This window comes from Danio rerio, chromosome 25 (genome assembly GCF_052040795.2).
Source record: "Danio rerio strain M-AB ecotype USA chromosome 25, GRCz13ab, whole genome shotgun sequence".
Lineage (NCBI taxonomy): Eukaryota > Metazoa > Chordata > Actinopteri > Cypriniformes > Danionidae > Danio > Danio rerio.
The window spans coordinates 3995001-4017683 of NC_141045.1; the positions used below are offsets into that span (position 1 = coordinate 3995001).

The 22683-nt window shown below is 39.1% G+C and overlaps 1 protein-coding gene across 11 annotated transcripts in view; it reads left to right on the forward strand.

Annotated features, from left to right (window-relative positions):
• rab3il1 (RAB3A interacting protein (rabin3)-like 1) overlaps positions 1-22683 on the forward strand; it is a 95128-nt gene that overhangs the window by 64194 nt on the left and 8251 nt on the right. For 8 of the 11 annotated variants that reach the window (XM_087311555.1, XM_087311557.1, XM_087311556.1 and 5 more), the window contains 4 exons: positions 11663-11858; positions 17985-18080; positions 18475-18552; positions 21182-21400. In XM_087311555.1, coding sequence (XP_087167681.1) covers positions 11663-11858; positions 17985-18080; positions 18475-18552; positions 21182-21400 — 589 coding nt within the window. Of the gene's footprint in view, positions 1-11662; positions 11859-17984; positions 18081-18474; positions 18553-21181; positions 21401-22286; positions 22380-22683 lie in introns of all 11 variants that reach the window. The other 3 variants (XR_015526016.1, XR_015526018.1, XR_015526017.1) reach the window with 1 other exon arrangement.

The window sequence follows — 22683 nt, forward strand, 5'->3', positions numbered from 1 at the left end:
TCCCGGGACTGTCGGAAAAATCCCATAGACGTAACATTGGATCAAACTTTGTGACCTCATTACTCGGCATCAGAATGTCACACAGACTTCTAACTGGGCTCATTTAACTCAGACTATCAAACTGCCAATGACTGATCACCTTTAAACTTCCTGGCCACGCCCTAGCAACCACTTTTGGACCCTAGAAACCGTCCCATAGACTTCCATTGCAAAAGACTCTCATTGACTTTACATGGGATCAAACTTTGTGAGCTCATAACTCTGCATCAGACTGTCCTACAGACTAATGGCTGAGCTCATTTAACTCAGTCTAGCCAGCAGCCAATCACTGATGGCCTTTTAACTTTCTAGCCACACCCTAACAACCAGATACTGCACCCTAGCAACTGTCCCATAGACTGCCATTAAAGAGGTTCAGACTGATATTGTCATGCTGCAGTGTGATAGAGACATGGGGGTTGTTTTTAACTGTTCATACTGTCAAGAAGCTTTGATACATCATCAGTCTAAGCTGTCAATCAACTCCATAGCAACAAAACAGACTAACCTAGCAACGATATAGCACCAGCTATATCTCAGCATCAGAACATCGTAGAGAAGCGGGGGTTGGCTTGTTTGATCTATCTATCTATCTATCTATCTATCTATCTATCTATCTATCTATCTATCTATCTATCTATCTATCTATCTATCTATCTATCTATCTATCTATCTATCTATCTATCTACCTGTATCTATCTATCTATCGATCTATCTACCTCTATCTATCTATCTACCTCTATCTATCTATCTATCGATCTATCTACCTCTATCTATCTATCTACCTCTATCGATCTATCGATCTATCTACCTCTATCTATCTATCTATCTATCCATCCATCCATCCATCCATCCATCCATCCATCCATCCATCCATCCATCCATCCATCCATCTATCTATCTATCTATATATCTATCTATCTATCTATCTATTTATCTATCTTTCTATCTATCCATCATGCTAACAGCATGCTAATTCATGCTAGAATCATGCTAGTTACATGCTAATTCATGCTAGAATCATGCTAGTCACATGCTAATTCATGCTAGAATCATGCTAGTCACATGCTAATTCATGCTAGAATCATGCTAGTCACATGCTAATTCATGCTAGAATCATGCTAACAACATGCTAATTCCTGCTAGAATCATGCTAATTCGTGCTAAAATCATGCTAGTAACATGCTTATGCTAGTAACATGCTAATTCATGCTAACAACATGTTAAATCATGCTAGAATCATGCTAACAACATGCTAAATCATGCTAGTAACATGCTAATTCATGCTAAAATCGCGCTAGTGACATGCTAATTCATGCTAGAATTGTGCTAACAAGCATGCTTATTCATGCTAGAATCATGCTAACAACATGCTAATTCATGCTAGAATCATGCTAGTAACATGCTAATTCATGCTAGAATCATGCTAGTAACATGCTAATTCATGCTAGAATCGTGCTAGTAACATGCTAATTCATGCAAGGATCATGCTAGTCACATGCTAATTCATGCTAGAATCATGCTAACAACATGCTAATTCATGCTAGAATCATGCTAGTAACATGCTAATTCATGCTAGAATCATGCTAACAACTTGCTAATTCATGCTAGAATCATGCTAGTAACATGCTAATTCATGCTAGAATCATGCTAGTCACATGCTAATTCATGCTAGAATCATGCTAGTCACATGCTAATTCATGCTAAACTCATGCTAGTAACATGCTAATTCATGCTAGAATCATGCTAACAACATGCTAATTCATGCTAGAATCATGCTAACAACATGCTAATTCATGCTAGAATCATGCTAGTCACATGCTAATTCATGCTAGAATTATGCTAACAACATGGTAATTCATGCTATAATCATGCTAGTAACATGTTAATTCATGCTAGAATCATGCTAACAACATGCTAATTCATGCTAGAATCGTGCTAACAACATGCTAATTCATGCTAGAATTGTGCTAGTAACATGCTAATTCATGCTAGAATCGTGCTAACAACATAATAATTCATGCTAGAATTGTGCTAGTAACATGTTAATTCATGCTAGAATCATCTATCTATCTATCTATCTATCTATCTATCTATCTATCTATCTATCTATCTATCTATCTATCTATCTATCTATCATTTCATACTTTTTAAAACTGTTTAAACTAAATAAACTATTACCATCAGGCTTTCACAAGCCAGCCTCAAAGTTTGTTCTCAAACTTTAAGAATCTAGTTATGGTGGCTTGAAAAGCCAACATACTGTTATCTCACGTAAACTTATTATTATTCTTCTTCTTCTTCTTCTTCTTCTTCTTATTCTTCTGAGACTAATTTTAAAGTGTATCTCCTCCTAAACTTTTCAAGCTTCATACTTCAAACTTTCGTCAAACCTTCAAACTGGTCTGACTCGGGTTGCTATATCTTTTCCGACTGATCCGACTTTCGGTTTTCCGAAAAACGACCCGGAAAATTCCCAAAATTCCCATTGACTTAACATTGGGTCAAACTTTGTGACCTTATAACTCTGCATCAGACTGTCCTACAGACTTCTAACTGGGCTCATTTAACTCAGTCTAGCCAGCAGCCAATAACTGATGACCTTTAAACTTACTAGCCACTCCCTAGCAACCACTTTTGGCACCCTAGCAACTGTCCCATAGACTTCCATTGTAAAAGACTGCCATTGACTTAACATTGGGTCAACCTTTGTGAGCTCATAACTCTGCATCAGACTGTCCTACAGACTAGAGTCAGGCCCCATTCAACTCAGTCTAGTCAGCAGCCAATCACTGATGACCTTTAGACTTACTAGCCACTCCCTAGCAACCACTTATGGCACCCTAGCAACTGTCCCGTAGACTTCCATTCGAAAGACTCTCATTGACTTAACATGGGATCAAACTTTGTGAGCTCATAACTCTGCATCAGACTGTCACACAGACTAATGGCTGAGCTCATTTAACTCAGTCTAGCCAGCAGCCAATCACTGATGGCCTTTTAACTTTCTAGCCACACCCCTAACTACCACATACTGCACCCTAGCAACTGTCCTATAGAATGTAATTAGCTGTGCTATAAAATGCTTATAATTCTAACATGCTAATGACATGCCAATCATGCTAGCAACATGCTACTCATATGCTAATCATGCTAATGACATGCTAACTCATACTGGAAACATGCTAATGACATGCTAATTTGTACTAGAATCATGCTAGTAACATGCTAATTCAAACTAGACTCATGTTAATAACTGGCCTACATGCATATCTTTGCATAGCAGTGTCCTATTGACTTGGGGGATGGCTCATCTGACTCAGACAACCAATGAGCATCTCAATATGATAATGAAGCTCACAAGCCCCGCCCCCAAATTGATTCCATAGACTTCCATTAAAATAGGCCAAGATGCATATCTTTGCATAGCAGTGTCATAGAGACATGGGGGTTGGTTCATTCGACTAAGACAACCAACCACATTCAAGTTCACTCTGTAACCTCGCCCATAGCAACAAAACAGAGTACCCTAGCAACCATTCATCAACAGCTATATCTCAGCATCAGAACATCGTAGAGACTTGGAGATTGGCTCGTTTGACTCATGCTAGCAAACGGAACTTCCTATATGCTACACATGCTAGCAGTGACTAGCTACATGCTAATATTGACTAGCCCAGTACTGTAACTTGCTAGAAATGCTTACTAAGTATAAATGTTTTATCAATCATGTATGTGAGGCTTGCCTAGTAACCAACCAGGGTACCCTAGCAACTGCCTAGCAACCACCCAAATTACCCTAGCAACCGCCTAGCAACCACCTAGCAACGGCCTAGTAATGCCTTAGTAAGGGCCTAGCGACCACTCAGGACACCCTAGCAACCGCCTAGCAACGCCTTAGCAACCACTCAGAATACCTTAGCAACCACCTAGCAACACCTTAGCAACCACCTAGCAACCACTTGGGACACCTTAGCAACCGCCTAGCAACACCTTAGCAACCACCTAGCAACCACTCAGAACACCCTAGCAACTGCCTAGCAACGCCTTAGCAACCACCTAGCAACCACTCAGGACACCCTAGCAACCACCTAGCAACACCTTAGCAACCACCTAGCAACCACTCAAGACACCCTAGCAACCACCTAGCAACGCCTTAGTAACCACTCAGAACACCCTAGCAACCATCTAGCAACCACTTAGGACACCTTAGCAACCACCTAGCAACACCTTAGCAACCACCTAGCAACCACTCAGAACACCCTAGCAACCGCCTAGCAACACCTTAGCAACTACCTAGCAACCACTTAGGACACCCTAGCAACCGCCTAGCAACACCTTAGCAACCACCTAGCAACCACTTAGGACACCCTAGCAACCGCCTAGCAACACCTTAGCAACCACCTAGCAACACCTTAGCAACCACCTAGCAACCACTCAGGACACCTTAGCAACCACCTAGCAACACCTTAGCAACCACCTAGCAACCACTCAAGACACCCTAGCAACCACCTAGCAACGCCTTAGTAACCACTCAGAACACCCTAGCAACCATCTAGCAACCACTTAGGACACCTTAGCAACCACCTAGCAACACCTTAGCAACCACCTAGCAACCACTCAGAACACCCTAGCAACCGCCTAGCAACACCTTAGCAACTACCTAGCAACCACTTAGGACACCCTAGCAACCGCCTAGCAACACCTTAGCAACCACCTAGCAACCACTTAGGACACCCTAGCAACCGCCTAGCAACACCTTAGCAACCACCTAGCAACACCTTAGCAACCACCTAGCAACCACTCAGGACACCTTAGCAACCACCTAGCAACACCTTAGCAACCACCTAGCAACCACTCAGAACACCCTAGCAACCGCCTAGCAACACCTTAGCAACCACTCAGGACACCCTAGCAACCACCTAGCAACACCTTAGCAACCACCTAGCAACCACTCAGGACACCCTAGCAACCACCTAGCAACGCCTTAGCAACCACTCAGAATACCCTAGCAACCACCTAGCAACCACTTAGGACACCTTAGCAACCATCTAGCAACACCTTAGCAACCACTCAGAACACCCTAGCAACCGCCTAGCAACACCTTAGCAACCACCTAGCAACCACTCAGAATACCCTAGCGACCACCTTGCAACACCTTAGTAACCACTTAGCAACTAGTCAGAACACCTTAGCAACTGCCTAGCACCACCTTAGCAACCACTTAGCAACCACTCAAAACACCCTAGCAACCGTCTAGCAACACCCTAGCAACCACCTAGCAACTAGTCAGACCACCTTAGCAACTGCCTTGCACCACCTTAGCAACCACCTAGCAACCACTTAAAACACCCTAGCAACCACCTAGTAAAATGCTAATTCATGCTAGAATCATGCTAACAACATGCTAATTCATGCTAGAATCATGCTAGTAACATGCTAATTTATGCTAGATTTATGCTAACAACATGCTAATTCATGCTAGAATCATGCTAGTAACATGCTAATTCATGCTAGAATCATGCTAACAACATGCTAATTCATGTAAGAATCATGCTACTAACATGCTAATTCATGCTAGAATTATCCTAGTAGCATGCTAATTCATGCTAGAATCATGCTAGTAACATGCTAATTCAACCACTTCAAACTTTCAGATTCGGCTTTTCAAGCCACCATAAAGTTTGTCCTCAAACTTTAATATCTAGTTCTTCTTCTTAATCTTCTGAGACTAATTTCTAAGTGTATCTCCTCCTAAACTTTTCAAGCTTCATACCTCAAACTTTCGTCAAACCTTCAAACTGGTCTGACTCGGGTTGCTATATCTGTTCTAACTGATCCGACTTTCGGTTTTCCGAAAAACGACCCGGAAAATTCCCAAAATTCCCATTGACTTAACATTGGGTCAAACTTCGTGACCTTATAACTCTGCATCAGACTGTCCTACAGACTTCTAACTGGGCTCATTCAACTCAGTCTAGTCAGCAGCCAATAACTGATGACCTTTAAACTTACTAGCCACTCCCTAGCAACCACTTATGGCACCCTAGCAACTGTCCCATAGACTTCCATTGTAAAAGACTGCCATTGACTTAACATTGAGTCAACCTTTGTGAGCTCATAACTCTGCATCAGACTGTCCTACAGACTAGAGTCAGGCCTCATTCAACTCAGTCTAGCCAGCAGCCAATCACTGATGACCTTTAGACTTACTAGCCACTCCCTAGCAACCACTTATGGCACCCTAGCAACTGTCCCATAGACTTCCATTGTAAAAGACTGCCATTGACTTAACATTGAGTCAACCTTTGTGACCTCATAACTCTGCATCAGACTGTCATAGAGACTAATGGCTGAGCTCATTTAACTCAGTCTAACCAGCAGCCAATCACTGATGGCCTTTTAACTTTCTAGCCACACCCCTAACTACCACATACTGCACCCTAGCAACTGTCCTATAGAATGTAATTAGCTGTGCTATCAAATGCTAATAATTCTAACATGCTAATGACATGCCAATCATGCTAGCAACATGCTACTCATATGCTAATCATGCTAATGACATGCTAACTCATACTGGAAACATGCTAATGACATGCTAATTTGTACTAGAATCATGCTAGTAACATGCTAATTCATACTAGACTCACGTTAATAACCGGCCTACATGCATATCTTTGCTTAGCAGTGTTCTATTGACTGGGGGGATGGCTCATCTGACTCAGACAACCAATGAGCATCTCAATCTAATAATAAAGCTCACAAGCCACGCCCCCAAATTGATTCCATAGACTTCCATTAAAATAGGCCAAGTTGCATATCTTTGCATAGCAGTGTCATAGAGACATGGGGGTTGGTTCATTTGACTAAGACAACCAACCACATTCAAGTTCACTCTGTAACCTCGCCCATAGCAACAAAACAGAGTACCCTAGCAACCATTCATCAACAGCTATATCTCAGCATCAGAACATCGTAGAGACTTGGAGATTGGCTCGTTTGACTCATGCTAGCAAACGAAACTTCCTATATGCTACACATGCTAGCAGTGACTAGCTACATGCTAATATTGACTAGCCAAGTACTGTAACTTGCTAGAAATGCTTACTAAGTATAAATGTTTTATCAAGCATGTATGTGAGGCTTGCCTAGTAACCAACCAGGGTACCCTAGCAACTGCCTAGCAACCACCCAAATTACCCTAGCAACCGCCTAGCAACCACCTAGCAACGGCCTAGTAATGCCTTAGTAAGGGCCTAGCGACCACTCAGGACACCCTAGCAACCGCCTAGCAACGCCTTAGCAACCACTTAGAATACCTTAGCAACCACCTAGCAACACCTTAGCAACCACCTAGCAACCACTTGGGACACCTTAGCAACCGCCTAGCAACACCTTAGCAACCACCTAGCAACCACTCAGAACACCCTAGCAACTGCCTAGCAACGCCTTAGCAACCACCTAGCAACCACTCAGGACACCCTAGCAACCACCTAGCAACACCTTAGCAACCACCTAGCAACCACTCAGGACACCCTAGCAACCACCTAGCAACACCTTAGCAACCACTCAGAACACCCTAGCAACCATCTAGCAACCACTTAGGACACCTTAGCAACCACCTAGCAACACCTTAGCAACCACTCAGAACACCCTAGCAACCGCCTAGCAACACCTTAGCAACCACCTAGCAACCACTTAGGACACCCTAGCAACCGCCTAGCAACACCTTAGCAACCACCTAGCAACACCTTAGCAACCACCTAGCAACCACTCAGGACACCTTAGCAACCACCTAGCAACACCTTAGCAACCACCTAGCAACCACTCAGAACACCCTAGCAACCACCTAGCAACACCTTAGCAACCACCAAGCAACCACTCAGGACACCCTAGCAACCACCTAGCAACGCCTTAGCAACCACTCAGAATATCCTAGCAACCACCTAGCAACCACTTAGGACACCTTAGCAACCACCTAGCAACACCTTAGCAACCACTCAGAACACCCTAGCAACCGCCTAGCAACACCTTAGCAACCACCTAGCAACCACTCAGAATACCCTAGCGACCACCTTGCAACACCTTAGTAACCACTTAGCAACTAGTCAGAACACCTTAGCAACTGCCTAGCACCACCTTAGCAACCACCTAGCAACCCCTCAAAACACCCTAGCAACCGTCTAGCAACACCCTAGCAACCACCAAGCAAATAGTCAGACCACCTTAGCAACTGCCTTGCACCACCTTAGCAACCACCTAGCAACCACTTAAAACACCCTAGCAACCGCCTAGTAAAATGCTAATTCATGCTAGAATCATGCTAACAACATGCTAATTCATGCTAGAATCATGCTAGTAACATGCTAATTTATGCTAGATGTATGCTAACAACATGCTAATTCATGCTAGAATCATGCTAGTAACATGCTAATTCATGCTAGAATCATGCTAACAACATGCTAATTCATGTAAGAATCATGCTACTAACATGCTAATTCATGCTAGAATTATCCTAGTAGCATGCTAATTCATGCTAGAATCATGCTAGTAACATGCTAATTCATGCTAGAATCATGCTTACAACATGCTAATTCATGCTAGAATCATGCTAGTAACATGCTAATTCATGCTAGAATCATGCTAACAACATGCTAATTCATGTAAGAATCATGCTACTAACATGCTAATTCATGCTAGTAATATGTTAACTCAAGCTAAATTCATACTAACATTCTATTTACACTTTAAAACCACTTCAAACTTTCAGATTCGGCTTTTCAAGCCACCATAAAGTTTGTCCTCAAACTTTAATATCTAGTTTTATTTGTTATATTTAAGGAGGAAATATCAAATAGCAGCAAATAAAACCAGGGTCATAAATTTCCCAGTTCTCTAAACATTTTAGTATTCTTGCAAGATTCTTTATATCGTTAAAGGTTATTAACTGTTCTTATCGTTAAAGGTCATTAAACCGTCTATCAAAGTTATCTGGTCTTTAATAATGCCCTTAACATTAGCTTAAAATGTGTTTATACGTTTTGCATAGAATGTTTATACTTGATTATTTTATTAAATAAATAAAACTCACTATTTATAGTACGCTAAAAAAATTATTTTGTAATCTTTCTTGTTACTAAATGATAAAATTAACTTGCATGAAAAAATACCATAATAATTTACACAGGCCACGGCCACCCTTGTGTAAACTCTGGCCACCCCAATATGATTTAGTTGTTGATATTATTAATTTAAAATATGAAAAAATTAAAATTAAATTAAATAGAAATTAAGAAAAAATAAGATAAACTAAATGAAATAAAACATAAGTAAAATAACAAAAAATTAAATAAAATAAAAATAAGAAAAAAAAGAAAAAATAGGAAATAGATAAATATAAAATAAACAAATAAATAAAAAAAAAATAAGAAAAAATAAAACAAAATTTAAAAATTGTAGAAAAGAATAAAAGAAAAGAAAAAAAGAATAAGAAAAAATGTGAAAAATAAAATTAAAACAGAAACTAAGAAAAAAATAATAGCATAAAATAAATAAACAAAAAAATAAGATTTTTTTTGAAGAAATAAAATAAAAAATAAAATAAATGATAAAATAAAAAAGGAAAAAAAAATAAGAAAAAAAAACTAACGGAAAAAATAAATATAAAAATTAAATAAGAAATAAAATCAAGCTCTGTCTCAGATTATATACAGGAGTCTGTGCAGTTATATTTTCCTATTAATTGTTAACTTATACAAGGGAATCTGTGTGTTTGGTCTGCTGACTGATTCGCCTTTTAAAGGGTCTTGTGGTTATAAGTTATGCAAATATTTCAATATAATATTCCAAGTTGTTTATAACTATATTTAATAACCAATGGTATTTGGTGTTATTTATTGATTTTTAGTGTTAGTTTAATTTAGTGACATATTGATTTATTTAATTATATTTAAGGAGGAAATATAAGATTCTTAACCGTTCTTATCGTTAAAGGTCATTAAACTGTCTATCAAAGTTATCTGGTCTTTAATAGTGTCCTCAAAACATTAACTTAGAAATGTGTTTACATTTGCATAGAATGTTTATACTCAATTATTTTATTAAAAAAACCTCACTATTTATAGTATGCTAAAAATTAGATTTTGTAATCTTTCTTGTTACTAAATAATAAAATTAACTTGCATGAAAAGAATGCCATTGTCATTTACACTTGGGCGCCCCTGTGGCCACCCCAATATGATTTAGTTGTTGATATTATTAATTTAATGTATTTGCGTAAATTCACAATATTTCAATAAATAAATAAATTAATTAATAAATAAAATGCGGCCACTAAATTATTGTTTGATCAGCGCAAACGACGTGTTTGATTCACTGAGATTGCACACTTTTTTATTAGGAAATCATTATTTTTTAAATGAAAAAGTTATAAAAATATTAATAATAATAAAATAAATAAATAGATGCATTTTGAAATCAGCTTTACAGAATCTAGTTTATATAGCAACTCCATTATTTTGCTGGTTGACTTAAAAGGGCCTAAAATCTCAATGATTTTACAAAAACGCACATCAAAAGAAGAATATGTATTAATATGTTGTTGTGGCTCAAAAAGAAGCATGGATAAATGACAGTATTAGGGTCTGTGTGTGTGTGTGTGTGTGTGTGTGTAGTAATGTCTTTTGTTCAGTTTGTTCATTTGTTTGTTTTATTAATTCATTCATTAATCTCCATTAGTTTAAGGCATGGCATATACTGTATTCTGTACAATAAAAGTATGTGGAAAACAACTTACCTGAAAGGTGTTTTTAAAGAAGGCTAAATATGGATTTTTATTTGGTTTGCACGTGTACTTGCTGAATTATTTCAAGGAATAAATTGCAATATTTCAAGAGTAATTAATGGAATTAATGAAAACTTCCTTATTTCATTTACCAGAAACAAAAATATAACATTACTCATTATTCACAATACATACACAATTCATTATCTTTGTGTGTGCCACCACAAGATTTGGTGTTGCTTTACTTGGCCACCCCTAAGAAACATATCTGAGGGCGCCACTGAATTTACAGTCAGCACTAGAGTGCTTCTGAACTATAAAGCACTTGAATTGAGCTGTTGTGGTAATTCTAGAGTTACTATAGTAACACAACAATTATAATAATATAAACAAATCACCCAATACTGTTTCTACAGCTGTAGGGTGTGTTATTGGATATATAGTAGGCATGTGATTATAACCGTTTTCAAGGTTTACTGCTGTTTGGAAAAGTCAAGGTTTTAAAAACGCCAACATTTTCTGCTATACCATTCCTAAGGTATTTGTGAGATTTTTTATTTACATTTTTTTTCTTCTTCAGTTTTTTGGATAACAGTATCTCCAGCAGAAAGATATCATTTTAATATGTATATTAATATTTATATGAATATTGTAATTTTATTATTTTAGTCCATCCATTAGTCCATAAATTTCCAGATAGATAGATGTACTTGATAATTGTAATGCATGTTGAACACAAAAACATTCGTAAGAAGTAGAGAAGAGGAAACAAAGATAGAAAAGGACTAGATAAAAGTTATAATCTCTTTTAAATTCACCTATGAAATCTTGTGTCCTCAGGCTGGTCGACCTGGAGCCGGAGCCGAGCCCCAGATTGGAGGGTGATGATGGGGGTCGGAGGGAGAAAAAGCCCCCGGATGAGGCCGGCGCAGACAGACGAGAGGCGTACAACATGTCCCGTCTGCGCAGCTCCTCTCTGGAGATCAAGGAGAAAGGCACAGAGTTCCTCCGAGAGCAGCTGGACGCAGCACAGAAGGTAGACAATTAGCTCTCGATGTTGGGGAAAAAAATGACATCGCAATATTTTATTCATTAGTAACTGCTAATTTCTGGGTGAACTGTCCCTTTAAGAGACTTCCCCAACCGGGTTTATAAAGCTCAGGACCCTCTCAAACAGTATATTAGAGAGCATGTGTTGTTATCAGATGCAGACTAACTCCCAACAACAAACTATACAAACATTTTTAACTTATTATTAGTATTTTTTGTAATGTGTACTGTGCATTAATCACTGTTTTGGCCAGTCTGTGAGCTTATTTGCTTGTTGCTTCTCTCTCTCACTTCTTTTTATTTTATTAGGGGCCAAGCACCGTAGGTGCGTAGGCACCTATTGCTTTCGTTAGTGTTCTTATTATTATTATTATTATTATTATTATTATTATTATTATTATTATTATTATTCTTCTTCTTCTTCTTCCGTTTCTTCCGCCGGATTTGAATGGCAGCCCATATAGGCGTATGCGGGAAAGTTGTATAATTTGGCACAATGATAGAGGCCAGTATTAACATTAATCAGGCCAATTATGAAGTCTCAAAATCAAACTCTCTAGCGCCACCACTTGTCCAAACTTTCACGTATGTTTATCATCATAACTTTTGAACCGAATGGGCTACAATCAAAATTCTTTTTTCCTCTGATTCCTTGGCTCAGTCCGATTCAAACCCACCCTATGACGTCATTTTCCGTCATGAATTTTTTCGCGCTATTTTAAATTTTTCGAAAAACCTATTTGATCGAACTCGTCCTAGGCCGTGTCTCAGATTTTCACCAAAATTGAATCACATGATCTACAGACCATGCCAACCAAAAGTTATGGAATTCAAGTTGATTAGACCAACTGTTTTCGTTTAATTTACGAACTAATTTAACGTAGAACTTGTGAAAATGGACTCGAGGCGATATCTCTGTAACGCATTCACCGATTCACACCAAACTTGGTGTGTGTTATGACAACTAGGGTCTAAGGTTAAATGCAGAGTTTCGGCGCACTGCCCCCTAGTGGTCCGGAGATACTTAAAACTTGCTTTTTGGCTTATAACGTCTCAACCTTTCGTCCGAAACTCATGAAACTGGTCTCATTACATCCGGCAGAGCATGCCGAGTCAAATGATGTCTGATTTTCACAGGTCAGCCATTTTGGGCGTCGCCCATTTCGATTTTTGCCCAAAAATGCTATATTTTACCAACATAGTCACATATCATTACAAAACATGGTAAGCATCTGGCACAATGATAGAGGACAGTATTAACAATAATCAAACCAAATATGAAGTCTCAAAATCAAACTCTCTAGCGCCACCACTTGTACAAACGTTCATGTATGTTTATCATGATAAATTTTGAACCAAATGGGCTACAATCAAAATTCTTTTTTCCCCTGATTCCTTGTCTCAGTCCGATTCAAACGCACCCTATGTCGTCATTTTCCGTCATGAATTTTTTCGCGCTATTTAAAATTTTTCGAAAAACCTATTTGATCGAACTTGTCCTAGGCCGTGTCTCCGATTTTCACCAAAATTTAATCACATGATCTACAGACCATGCCAACCAAAAGTTATGGAATTCAAGTTGATTTGACCAACCGTTTTCGTTAAACTTGCGATCAAATTTAACGTAGAACTTGCAAAGCTGGACTTGAGACGATATCTCCGTAACGCATTCACCGATTCACACCAAACTTGGTGTGTGTTATGACAACTAGGTTTTGAGGCTATTTGCGGAGTTTCGGCACACTGCCCCCTAGTGGTCCGGAGATACAAAAAACTTGCTTTTTTGGTTTATAACGCCTCAACCTTTCGTCTGAAACTCATAAAACTGCTCTCATTACATCCGGCAGAGCATGTCGAGCCGAGTGATGTCTGATTTTTACAGGTCAGCCATTTTGGGCATCGACCATTTCGATTTTTGGTGTAAAATGCTATATTTTACCAACACATTCACATATCATTACAAAACATGGTATGCATCTTCAACCCCATGCCCTGAAAGTCCTTAAAAACTTCTGGAGCAGTGCCACCTTTTGGTCAAAAGTGCTTGGCCCCTTAATTGCTGCTTGCAGCTATATTTATTATTATTAGGGGCCAAGCACCGTAGGTGCGTAGGCACCTATTGCTTTCGTTAGTGTTCTTATTATTATTATTATTATTATTATTCTTCTTCTTCTTCTTCTTCTTCTTCCGTTTCTTCCGCCGGATTTGAATGGCAGCCCATATAGGCGTATGCGGGAAAGTTGTATAATTTGGCACAATGATAGAGGCCAGTATTAACATTAATCAGGCCAATTATGAAGTCTCAAAATCAAACTCTCTAGCGCCACCACTTGTCCAAACTTTCACGTATGTTTATCATCATTACTTTTGAACCGAATGGGCTACAATCAAAATTCTTTTTTCCTCTGATTTCTTGGCTCAGTCCAATTCAAACGCACCCTATGACGTCATTTTCCGTCATGACTTTTTTCGCGCTATTTTAAATTTTTCGCAAAACCTATTTGATCGAACTCGTCCTAGGCCGTGTCTCCGATTTTCACCAAAATTTAATCAAATGATCTACAGACCATGCCAACCAAAAGTTATGGAATTCAAGTTGATTAGACCAACCGTTTTTGTTTAACTTGCGAACTAATTTAACGTAGAACTTGCGAAAATGGACTTGAGGCGATATCTCTGTAACGCATTCACCGATTCACACCAAACTTGGTGTGTGTTATGACAACTAGGGTCTAAGGTTAATTGCGGAGTTTCGGCGCACTGCCCCCTAGTGGTCCGGAGATACTAAAAACTTGCTTTTTGGCTTATAACGTCTCAACCTTTCGTCCGAAACTCATGAAACTGGTCTCATTACATTCGGCAGAGCATGCCGAGTCGAATGATGTCTGATTTTCACAGGTCAGCCATTTTGGGCGTCGCCCATTTCGATTTTTGGCCAAAAATGCTATATTTTACCAACACATTCACATATCATTACAAAACATGGTATGCATCTTCAACCCCATGCCCTGAAAGTACTCAAAAACGTCTGGAGCAGCGCCACCTTATGGCCAATAGTGCTTGGCCCCTTAATTGCTGCTTGCAGCTATATTTCTTCTTCTTCTTCTTCTTCTTCTTCTTCCGTTTCTTCCGCCGGATTTGAATGGCAGCCCATATAGGCGTATGCGGGAAAGTTGTATAATTTGGCACAATGATAGAGGCCAGTATTAACATTAATCAGGCCAATTATGAAGTCTCAAAATCAAACTCTCTAGCGCCACCACTTGTCCAAACTTTCACGTATGTTTATCATCATAACTTTTGAACCGAAAGGGCTACAATCAAAATTCTTTTTTCCTCTGATTCCTTGGCTCAGTCCGATTCAAACCCACCCTATGACGTCATTTTCCGTCATGAATTTTTTCGCGCTATTTTAAATTTTTCGAAAAACCTATTTGATCGAACTCGTCCTAGGCCGTGTCTCCGATTTTCACCAAAATTGAATCACATGATCTACAGACCATGCCAACCAAAAGTTATGGAATTCAAGTTGATTAGACCAACCGTTTTCGTTTAACTTGCGAACTAAATTAACGTAGAACTTGCGAAAATGGACTTGAGGCGATATCTCTGTAACGCATTTACCGATTCACAACAAACTTGGTGGGTGTTATGACAACTAGGGTCTAAGGTTAATTGCGGAGTTTCGGCGCACTGCCCCCTAGTGGTCTGGAGATACAGAAAACTTGCTTTTTGGCTTATAACGTCTCAACCTTTCGTCCGAAACTCATGAAACTGGTCTCATTACATTCGGCAGAGCATGCCTAGTCGAATGATGTCTGATTTTCACAGGTCAGCCATTTTGGGCGTCGCCCATTTCGATTTTTGGCCAAAAATGCTATATTTTACCAACATATTCACATATTATTACAAAACATGGTATGCATCTGGCACATTAATAGAGGACAGTATTAACAATAATCATGCCAAATATGAAGTCTAAAAATCAAACTCTCTAGCGCCACCACTTGTCCAAACTTTCACGTATGTTTATCATGATAACTTTTGAACCAAATGGGCTACAATCAAAATTCTTTTTTCCCCTGATTCCTTGGCTCAGTCCGATTCAAACGCACCCTATGACGTCATTTTCTGTCATGAATTTTGTCACGCTATTTAAAATTATTCGAAAAACCTATTTGATCGAACTCGTCCTAGGCCGTTTCTCCGATTTTCACCAAAATTGAATCACATGATCTACAGACCATGCCAACCAAAAGTTATGGAATTCAAGTTGATTAGACCAACCGTTTTCGTTTAACTTGCGAACTAATTTAACAAAGAGCTTGCGAAAATGGACTTGAGGCGATATCTCTGTAACGCATTCACCGATTCACACCAAACTTGGTGTGTGTTATGACAACTAGGGTCTAAGGTTAATTGCGGAGTTTCGGCGCACTGCCCCTTAGTGGTCCGGAGATACTAAAAACTTGCTTTTTGGCTTATAACGTCTCAACCTTTCGTCCGAAACTCATGAAACTGGTCTCATTACATCCGGCAGAGCATGCCGAGTCGAATGATGTCTGATTTTCACAGGTCAGCCATTTTGGGTGTCGCCCATTTCGATTTTTGGCCAAAAATGCTATATTTTACCAACACATTCACATATCATTACAAAACATGGTATGCATCTTCAACCCCATGCCCTGAAAGTACTCAAAAACGTCTGGAGCAGCGCCACCTTATGGCCAATAGTGCTTGGCCCCTTAATTGCTGCTTGCAGCTATATTTATTATTATTATTATTACTTTATTTTTATTATTATCATTTTGGTGTAATTTTTAAAATTAATAAATGAAGTTTAAAAAGTGTTTTGACGCTCACTTGAAGTAGTTTTGGACTTGTGAGAAAGTGTTAACGCGAATAATGGGAGATAGAAACGTATTTCCTCGAATAAACTCTGGAGTAACAAACATTACAGCCACGTGACCAATCAGCTGTCTGCATTATGCTTGCCTTGTTTACTATTGGTTTAGTCATCCCTTTATTCATCAGAGGTTTCCACAGCGGAATGAACCACCAACTATTCCAGCATATGTGTTACATAGCGGATGTCCTTCCAGCTGCAACCCAGTACTGGGAAATACCCAGACACTCACACATTCACACTCATACACTACGGCCAATTTAGTTTATTCAATTCCCCTATAGCGCATGTGTTTGGACTGTGGGGGAAACCGGAGCACCCAGAGGAAACCCACACCAACACGAGGGGAACATGCAAACTCCACACAGAAATGCCAACTGACCCAGTCGGAACTCGAACTGGTTCTTGACTGTGAGGCGACAGTGCTAACCACTGAGTCACCGTGCCGCCCCTCTTTTTAGAATACTTCAGTGTTAATGCACTACTTACACTATTTCAACTACAAAATAGTGTAAAATAGTGCATAAGTATGCCATTTGGGACACACCTACAGCATTTAGTGGGTGTATATCTGAATCATAGTGTTTTGAATATATTAGAAAAAGGGGCGGGGCTTTATCAAACCATACTTAATATAAACCAAACACTATTGGATAAGGATATAGGCTATGTATTTTAAAATATAACTAATATTTAAAGCATAATAATAAAAATAATAATCAGGGCGGCACGGTGGCTCAGTAGTTAGCCTGGTTTGAGTCCCGTCTGGGCCGGCTGGCGTTTCTGTGTGGATCTCCGGATCCCCCTTAGTCCAAACACATGCGCTATAGTTCAACTGAATAAACTAAATTGGCCCTAGTGTGTGTGAATGAGTGTGTATGGGTGTTTTCCATTACTGGGTTGTGACTGGAAGGGCATGCGCTGTGTAAAACATATGCTGGATAAGTTGGCGGTTCATTCCACTGTGGCGACCCCGATAAATAAGGAAACAAGCCGAAGGAGAAAGAATGGAAATAATGACCTGCAATCATTTATCAACAATCTAAAATAATTAGGATCTTTAATAATGTACTGAAAATATTGCATATGTTTAAAAGGGGGAGGGGCTTTTCTGTATGCCCCGCCCTGTCTTCATTTCTGCCATGCAGAATGCAGTTCAGAAAAGCGCCAAGGTTTAATTTTACACCCTGTATTCTGTGTTTGCAGGAGCTGAAGCTGAAGGACGAGGAGTGTGAAAGACTGTCTCATGTCAGGAATCAACTGGAGCAGGAGCTGGAGGAGCTGACTGCCAGTCTGTTTGAGGTGGGCGGGGCTAACATGACATCATCACTGACAGTAGATTGACGCTGAACAGAGAGTAGTGAATGGGAGAGCACCTCAACTTCATTTTCTGCATTCATATTTGCTCAGATAATATAAGATAAGCAAAACAAAAACAAAAAGAAAGAAACAGAAAACGGCAGGCAGAAGAGAGAACAACGTCATATCAAGGTCACTTCCCAAAAAAAGTAATTAAAGGGACAGTTCACCCAAAAATGAAAATTGTCATTATTTATTCATCCTCCAAATTTACTGCTTTACTCATCCTTCCAAAACTGAGTTTCTTTCCTCTGTTGAACACGCTGATATTAACATCTAAATAACCGACCTTTAATAATGTCACAAACCTGTGTGTATGTTCATCTCTCTTTTCTAGGAGGCTCATAAGATGGTTCGAGAAGCCAACGTGAAGCAGGCGGCGGCTGAGAAACAGCTGAAGGAGGCGCAGGGAAAGGTGCTTCTCTCTCTGAACGTCTTAATTCAATTAAAGTTTATTTCTATAGCACTTTTCACTATTATTATTGTTTCAAAGCAGCTTTACAATAGGTGCGCATTAGTACATTACAATCAAAATCAGAAGAGTTCAGGTTATTAGTTACTTTAACTAATTACTAATAACTTTATCAGTTAAAGTTATTATATACACTCACTGGCCACTTTATTAGGTACACCTTACTAGTACAGGGTTGGACCCCCTTTTACCTTCAGATCTGCCTTAATCCTTCGTGGTGTAGATTCAACAAGCTACTGGAAATATTCCTCAGAGATTTTGCCTCATATTGACATGATAGCATCACACAGTTGCTGCAGATTTGTCGGCTGCACATCCATGATGTCAATCTCCCGTCTGAGATGATTCACGCTTTATGACACGGTGTGTTTCCCTGCTAGAAGTAGCCATCAGAAGATGAAGACACTGTGGTCATAAAGGGATGGACATGGTCAGATACAATACTCAGGGCCCAGTTTTTTAAAAGTAATCCACTAGGATTTTGGATAAGGGATTAGATCAAATCTTGAAAATGGGTTTTTCAAAAGAAAAAACGAATTACCTAATGGGATTAGATCACGTAATCCAATTTTGGTTTTGATCCGGATCAAACCTTTAGTTTGGGTTTTTCAGACCTTTTTTGTAGGATCTGGATCACTTTGAGCCAAAAAACCTGGATTAAACTGATCCTATCAGAAGGGTGGATTTAGCATGGATTTCATGCCCAAAATGTAATGAAAACTTACAAAAATGATTAAATAATATTATTTTTGGATCATACAGTATCTTACGAGATATACTATTTATTCATAAGGTTTTAATTTTATTTGTTCATCTGTCAGGCTATAGTGATTATTGGCTTTAACGTATTCAGCCTTTCAGTATAGGCCTACAGCAAAGTAGAAAGAGTTTGGCCTCATAAAATAATCCCCCAAACAGCTGTCAAAACTGACCAAAAACAATCAATTTTATTCTTTCACTATTTGATATATATATTCATCACAATGGAAAATGTTTTTCTTTTTAGAATATTTATTAGTGATGCATGCAATGATTACAGAATAAAAAAAAATGCAAAGAATAGCAATCAATGATTTTTGAAATCTCTTTCAACAATTGCAAAAAGAGTCTGAAAGGGCAGAAGCACAGCTTCATCTGGCAGAGAAACAACTGACTCTGACCAAACTGCAGCAAACCAAGGCCAATGACTTGAGATTCGCCTCCTAAAGGCTACGCTCAGACAAGCTGCTCTCTCCACATCAGATGAGGAAGTCTGAACTTATTGTGGAGTTTTTGACATTAAGACTTTTTTTTATTTACATCTATATTTTAAACTTATTCTAAAAATCCTCAATGTACAGTGTTGTAGGTCTCAGATGAGCGGACTGCTGAAAGAGGATGGGGTGTTGTTTTTCTTGTTTTTATTACTATTTATTATTATTATTATTTTAATAACTATTACATTTTCTTAGTTTTCATTTCAAATAAAAATAAAGTTATATTGACCCCATGCTATTCTACTCTTTACATATCTATAGTTCTACATTGTGATGTCCTATGCTGTTTGAGCACTGGTTATCCAGATTTAGTGATCCTGAAAAGTTCCTATCCAGATCAGATTGATCCAATCCGATGTTGCTTTGAAAAACTGGCTCAAAAGGTAAGCTGGATTACGTGATCACAGATCGCAAAAACAGGATTACTAAATCCGGATCAATTTAATCCGGATTAAACCTTTTGAAAAACCGGGCCCAGGTTTCTGCTGCTACTTTTGGATTGAGTCGCAGCAGAAACAAGAATTCGAGACTCTTGAGAGCAGGCGACGTTTCTTCAATCTTCTAGTGTCCAGTTTTGGTGAGTCTGTGTGAATTGTAGCCTCAGTTTCCTGTTCTAAGCTGACAGGAGCGGCACCCGGTGTGGTCTTCTGCTGCTGTAGCCCAAATGCTTCAAGGCTGGACGTGTTGTGTGTTCAGAGATGCTCTTCTGCAGACCTCTGTTGTAACGAGTGCTTATTTGAGTTACTGTTGCCTTTCTATCAGCAGGAGCCAGTCTGGCCATTCTCCTCTTACTTCTGGCATCAACAAGGCATTTGCGCACAGAACTGCCACTCACTGGATATTTTCTCTTTTTCGGACCCTAGATATGGTTGTGCATGAAAATCCCAGTAGATCAGCAGTTTCTGAAATACTCAGACCAGCCTGTCTAACGCCAACAACCATGCCACGTTCAAAGTCACTTAAATCCCCTTTCTTCCCCATTCTGATGCTCGGTTTGAACTGCAGCAGATCGTCTTGACCATGCCTACATGCCTAAATGCATTGAGTTGCTGCCATAGTATATGCTAATTAAAAAATTGTGTTACCGGGCAGTTAAACACCTAATAAAGTGGCCAGTGAGTGTATAAAAATTGTTAACTAAAGTTTTTAGTTTATTAAATAGATGTTTTCAATCTAGTTTTGAACTAAGAGAGACATTATCAGGATGGCTAATCCAGAGTTTATGAGCCATTTATGAAAACGCTAGACCTCCTTTAGTGGACCTTGCTATTCTGGGTAGTACATCTCTAAAATCTGAACCTTTCTGTCTGTGTTAGATCGACGTCCTGCAGGCAGAGGTCAGCGCTCTAAAGACCCTGGTGTTGACCTCTACACCCTCGTCTCCGAACCGCCAGCTCCACCCGCAGCTGCTGTCGCCAGGCTCCAGTCGGGCCTCGTCTCGACCCTTCGGACACACGCGCAACAAGAGCGCCAGCGGAGCCCTGCAGACGGAGCCTACAAACCCTGAGAAAGACACAGTCCACCATGACAGAGAGGTACACACACGCTCATGACTACAGATGAGTGAAAAATAGATTCTGAATGCTTGATTCTGATTGGCTGATGAGCATTCTGGGGCCCGCTGTTGTTTTCAGATAAATGCACAGATAAAGTAGTTCCTGGAGGTTTTGAGCTAATTACAGCTACATATCACTACGCTGACTGATTTCAGTTATTTCACAGCTGCATTTAGAAATTAAGCAATTGACTATCGTTATGAATGGATCATTGAATCATTCATTAAAACAATTCATTCAAAACTACTGATTCATTTTGAAACAAAACAACTGACTGTCTTTATGAATGGATCACTGAATCATAAACTTAAATGATTCATTTAAAACAGCTGATTCATTTAGAAACAAAGCAACTGACTGTGAATGGGCCACAGAGCAACTGTTATGAATGGGTCAGTGAATCAAAAACTCAAATGATTCATTCAAAACAGCTGATTCGTTTACAAACAAAGCAACTGACTGTTTTTATGAATGGATCACTGAATCATATACTCAAATGATTTATTTAAAACAGCTGATTCATTTAGAAACAAAGCAACTGACTGTCTTTATGAATGGATCACTGAATCATAAACTCAAATGATTCATTTAAAACAGTTGATTCATTTAGAAACAAAGCAACTGACTGTGAATGGGCCACAGAGCAACTGTTATGAATGGGTCAGTGAATCAAAAACTCAAATGATTCATTCAAAACAGCTGATTCGTTTAGAAACAAAGCATCTGACTGTCTTTATGAATGACTCAAATGATTCAAATCAATTAAGTGACTGGTTTTGATGTGTACCCGTGTAATGACGGTCTTGATCAGTGTTTTCTTGCTGTTCTTCTTCTTTTCTGCTCTGTGTTTCTCTGATGTCTGCAGCTCCTGTCTTCCTCTCTCTGATACTGTGTGTCTGATTCCTGACCTCTGATCTCTGCTGTTAGAGGCTGCTTGGCAGGTCTCCATGGCAACAGGGTACAAATGATGCTGAAAATATGCAGAAAAAAATAAAATTATAACTATTTACATTGAGGAATTGCTTTTTAGGAAGAATAATCTAAACTTTAAAGCTAATTACCGCCTTTATGATTCATTCAAAACAACAGATTCATTTAGAAACAAAGAAAGTGACTGTTGTTATGAATGAGTCATTGAATCATAAACTCAAAGTACTCCTTCAAAAGAGCCGATTCATTTAGAAACAAAGCAACTAACTGTGTTTTATAATTGCACGATTGAATCAAACTCAAATGACTCTTTCAAAACAGGCGATTAATTT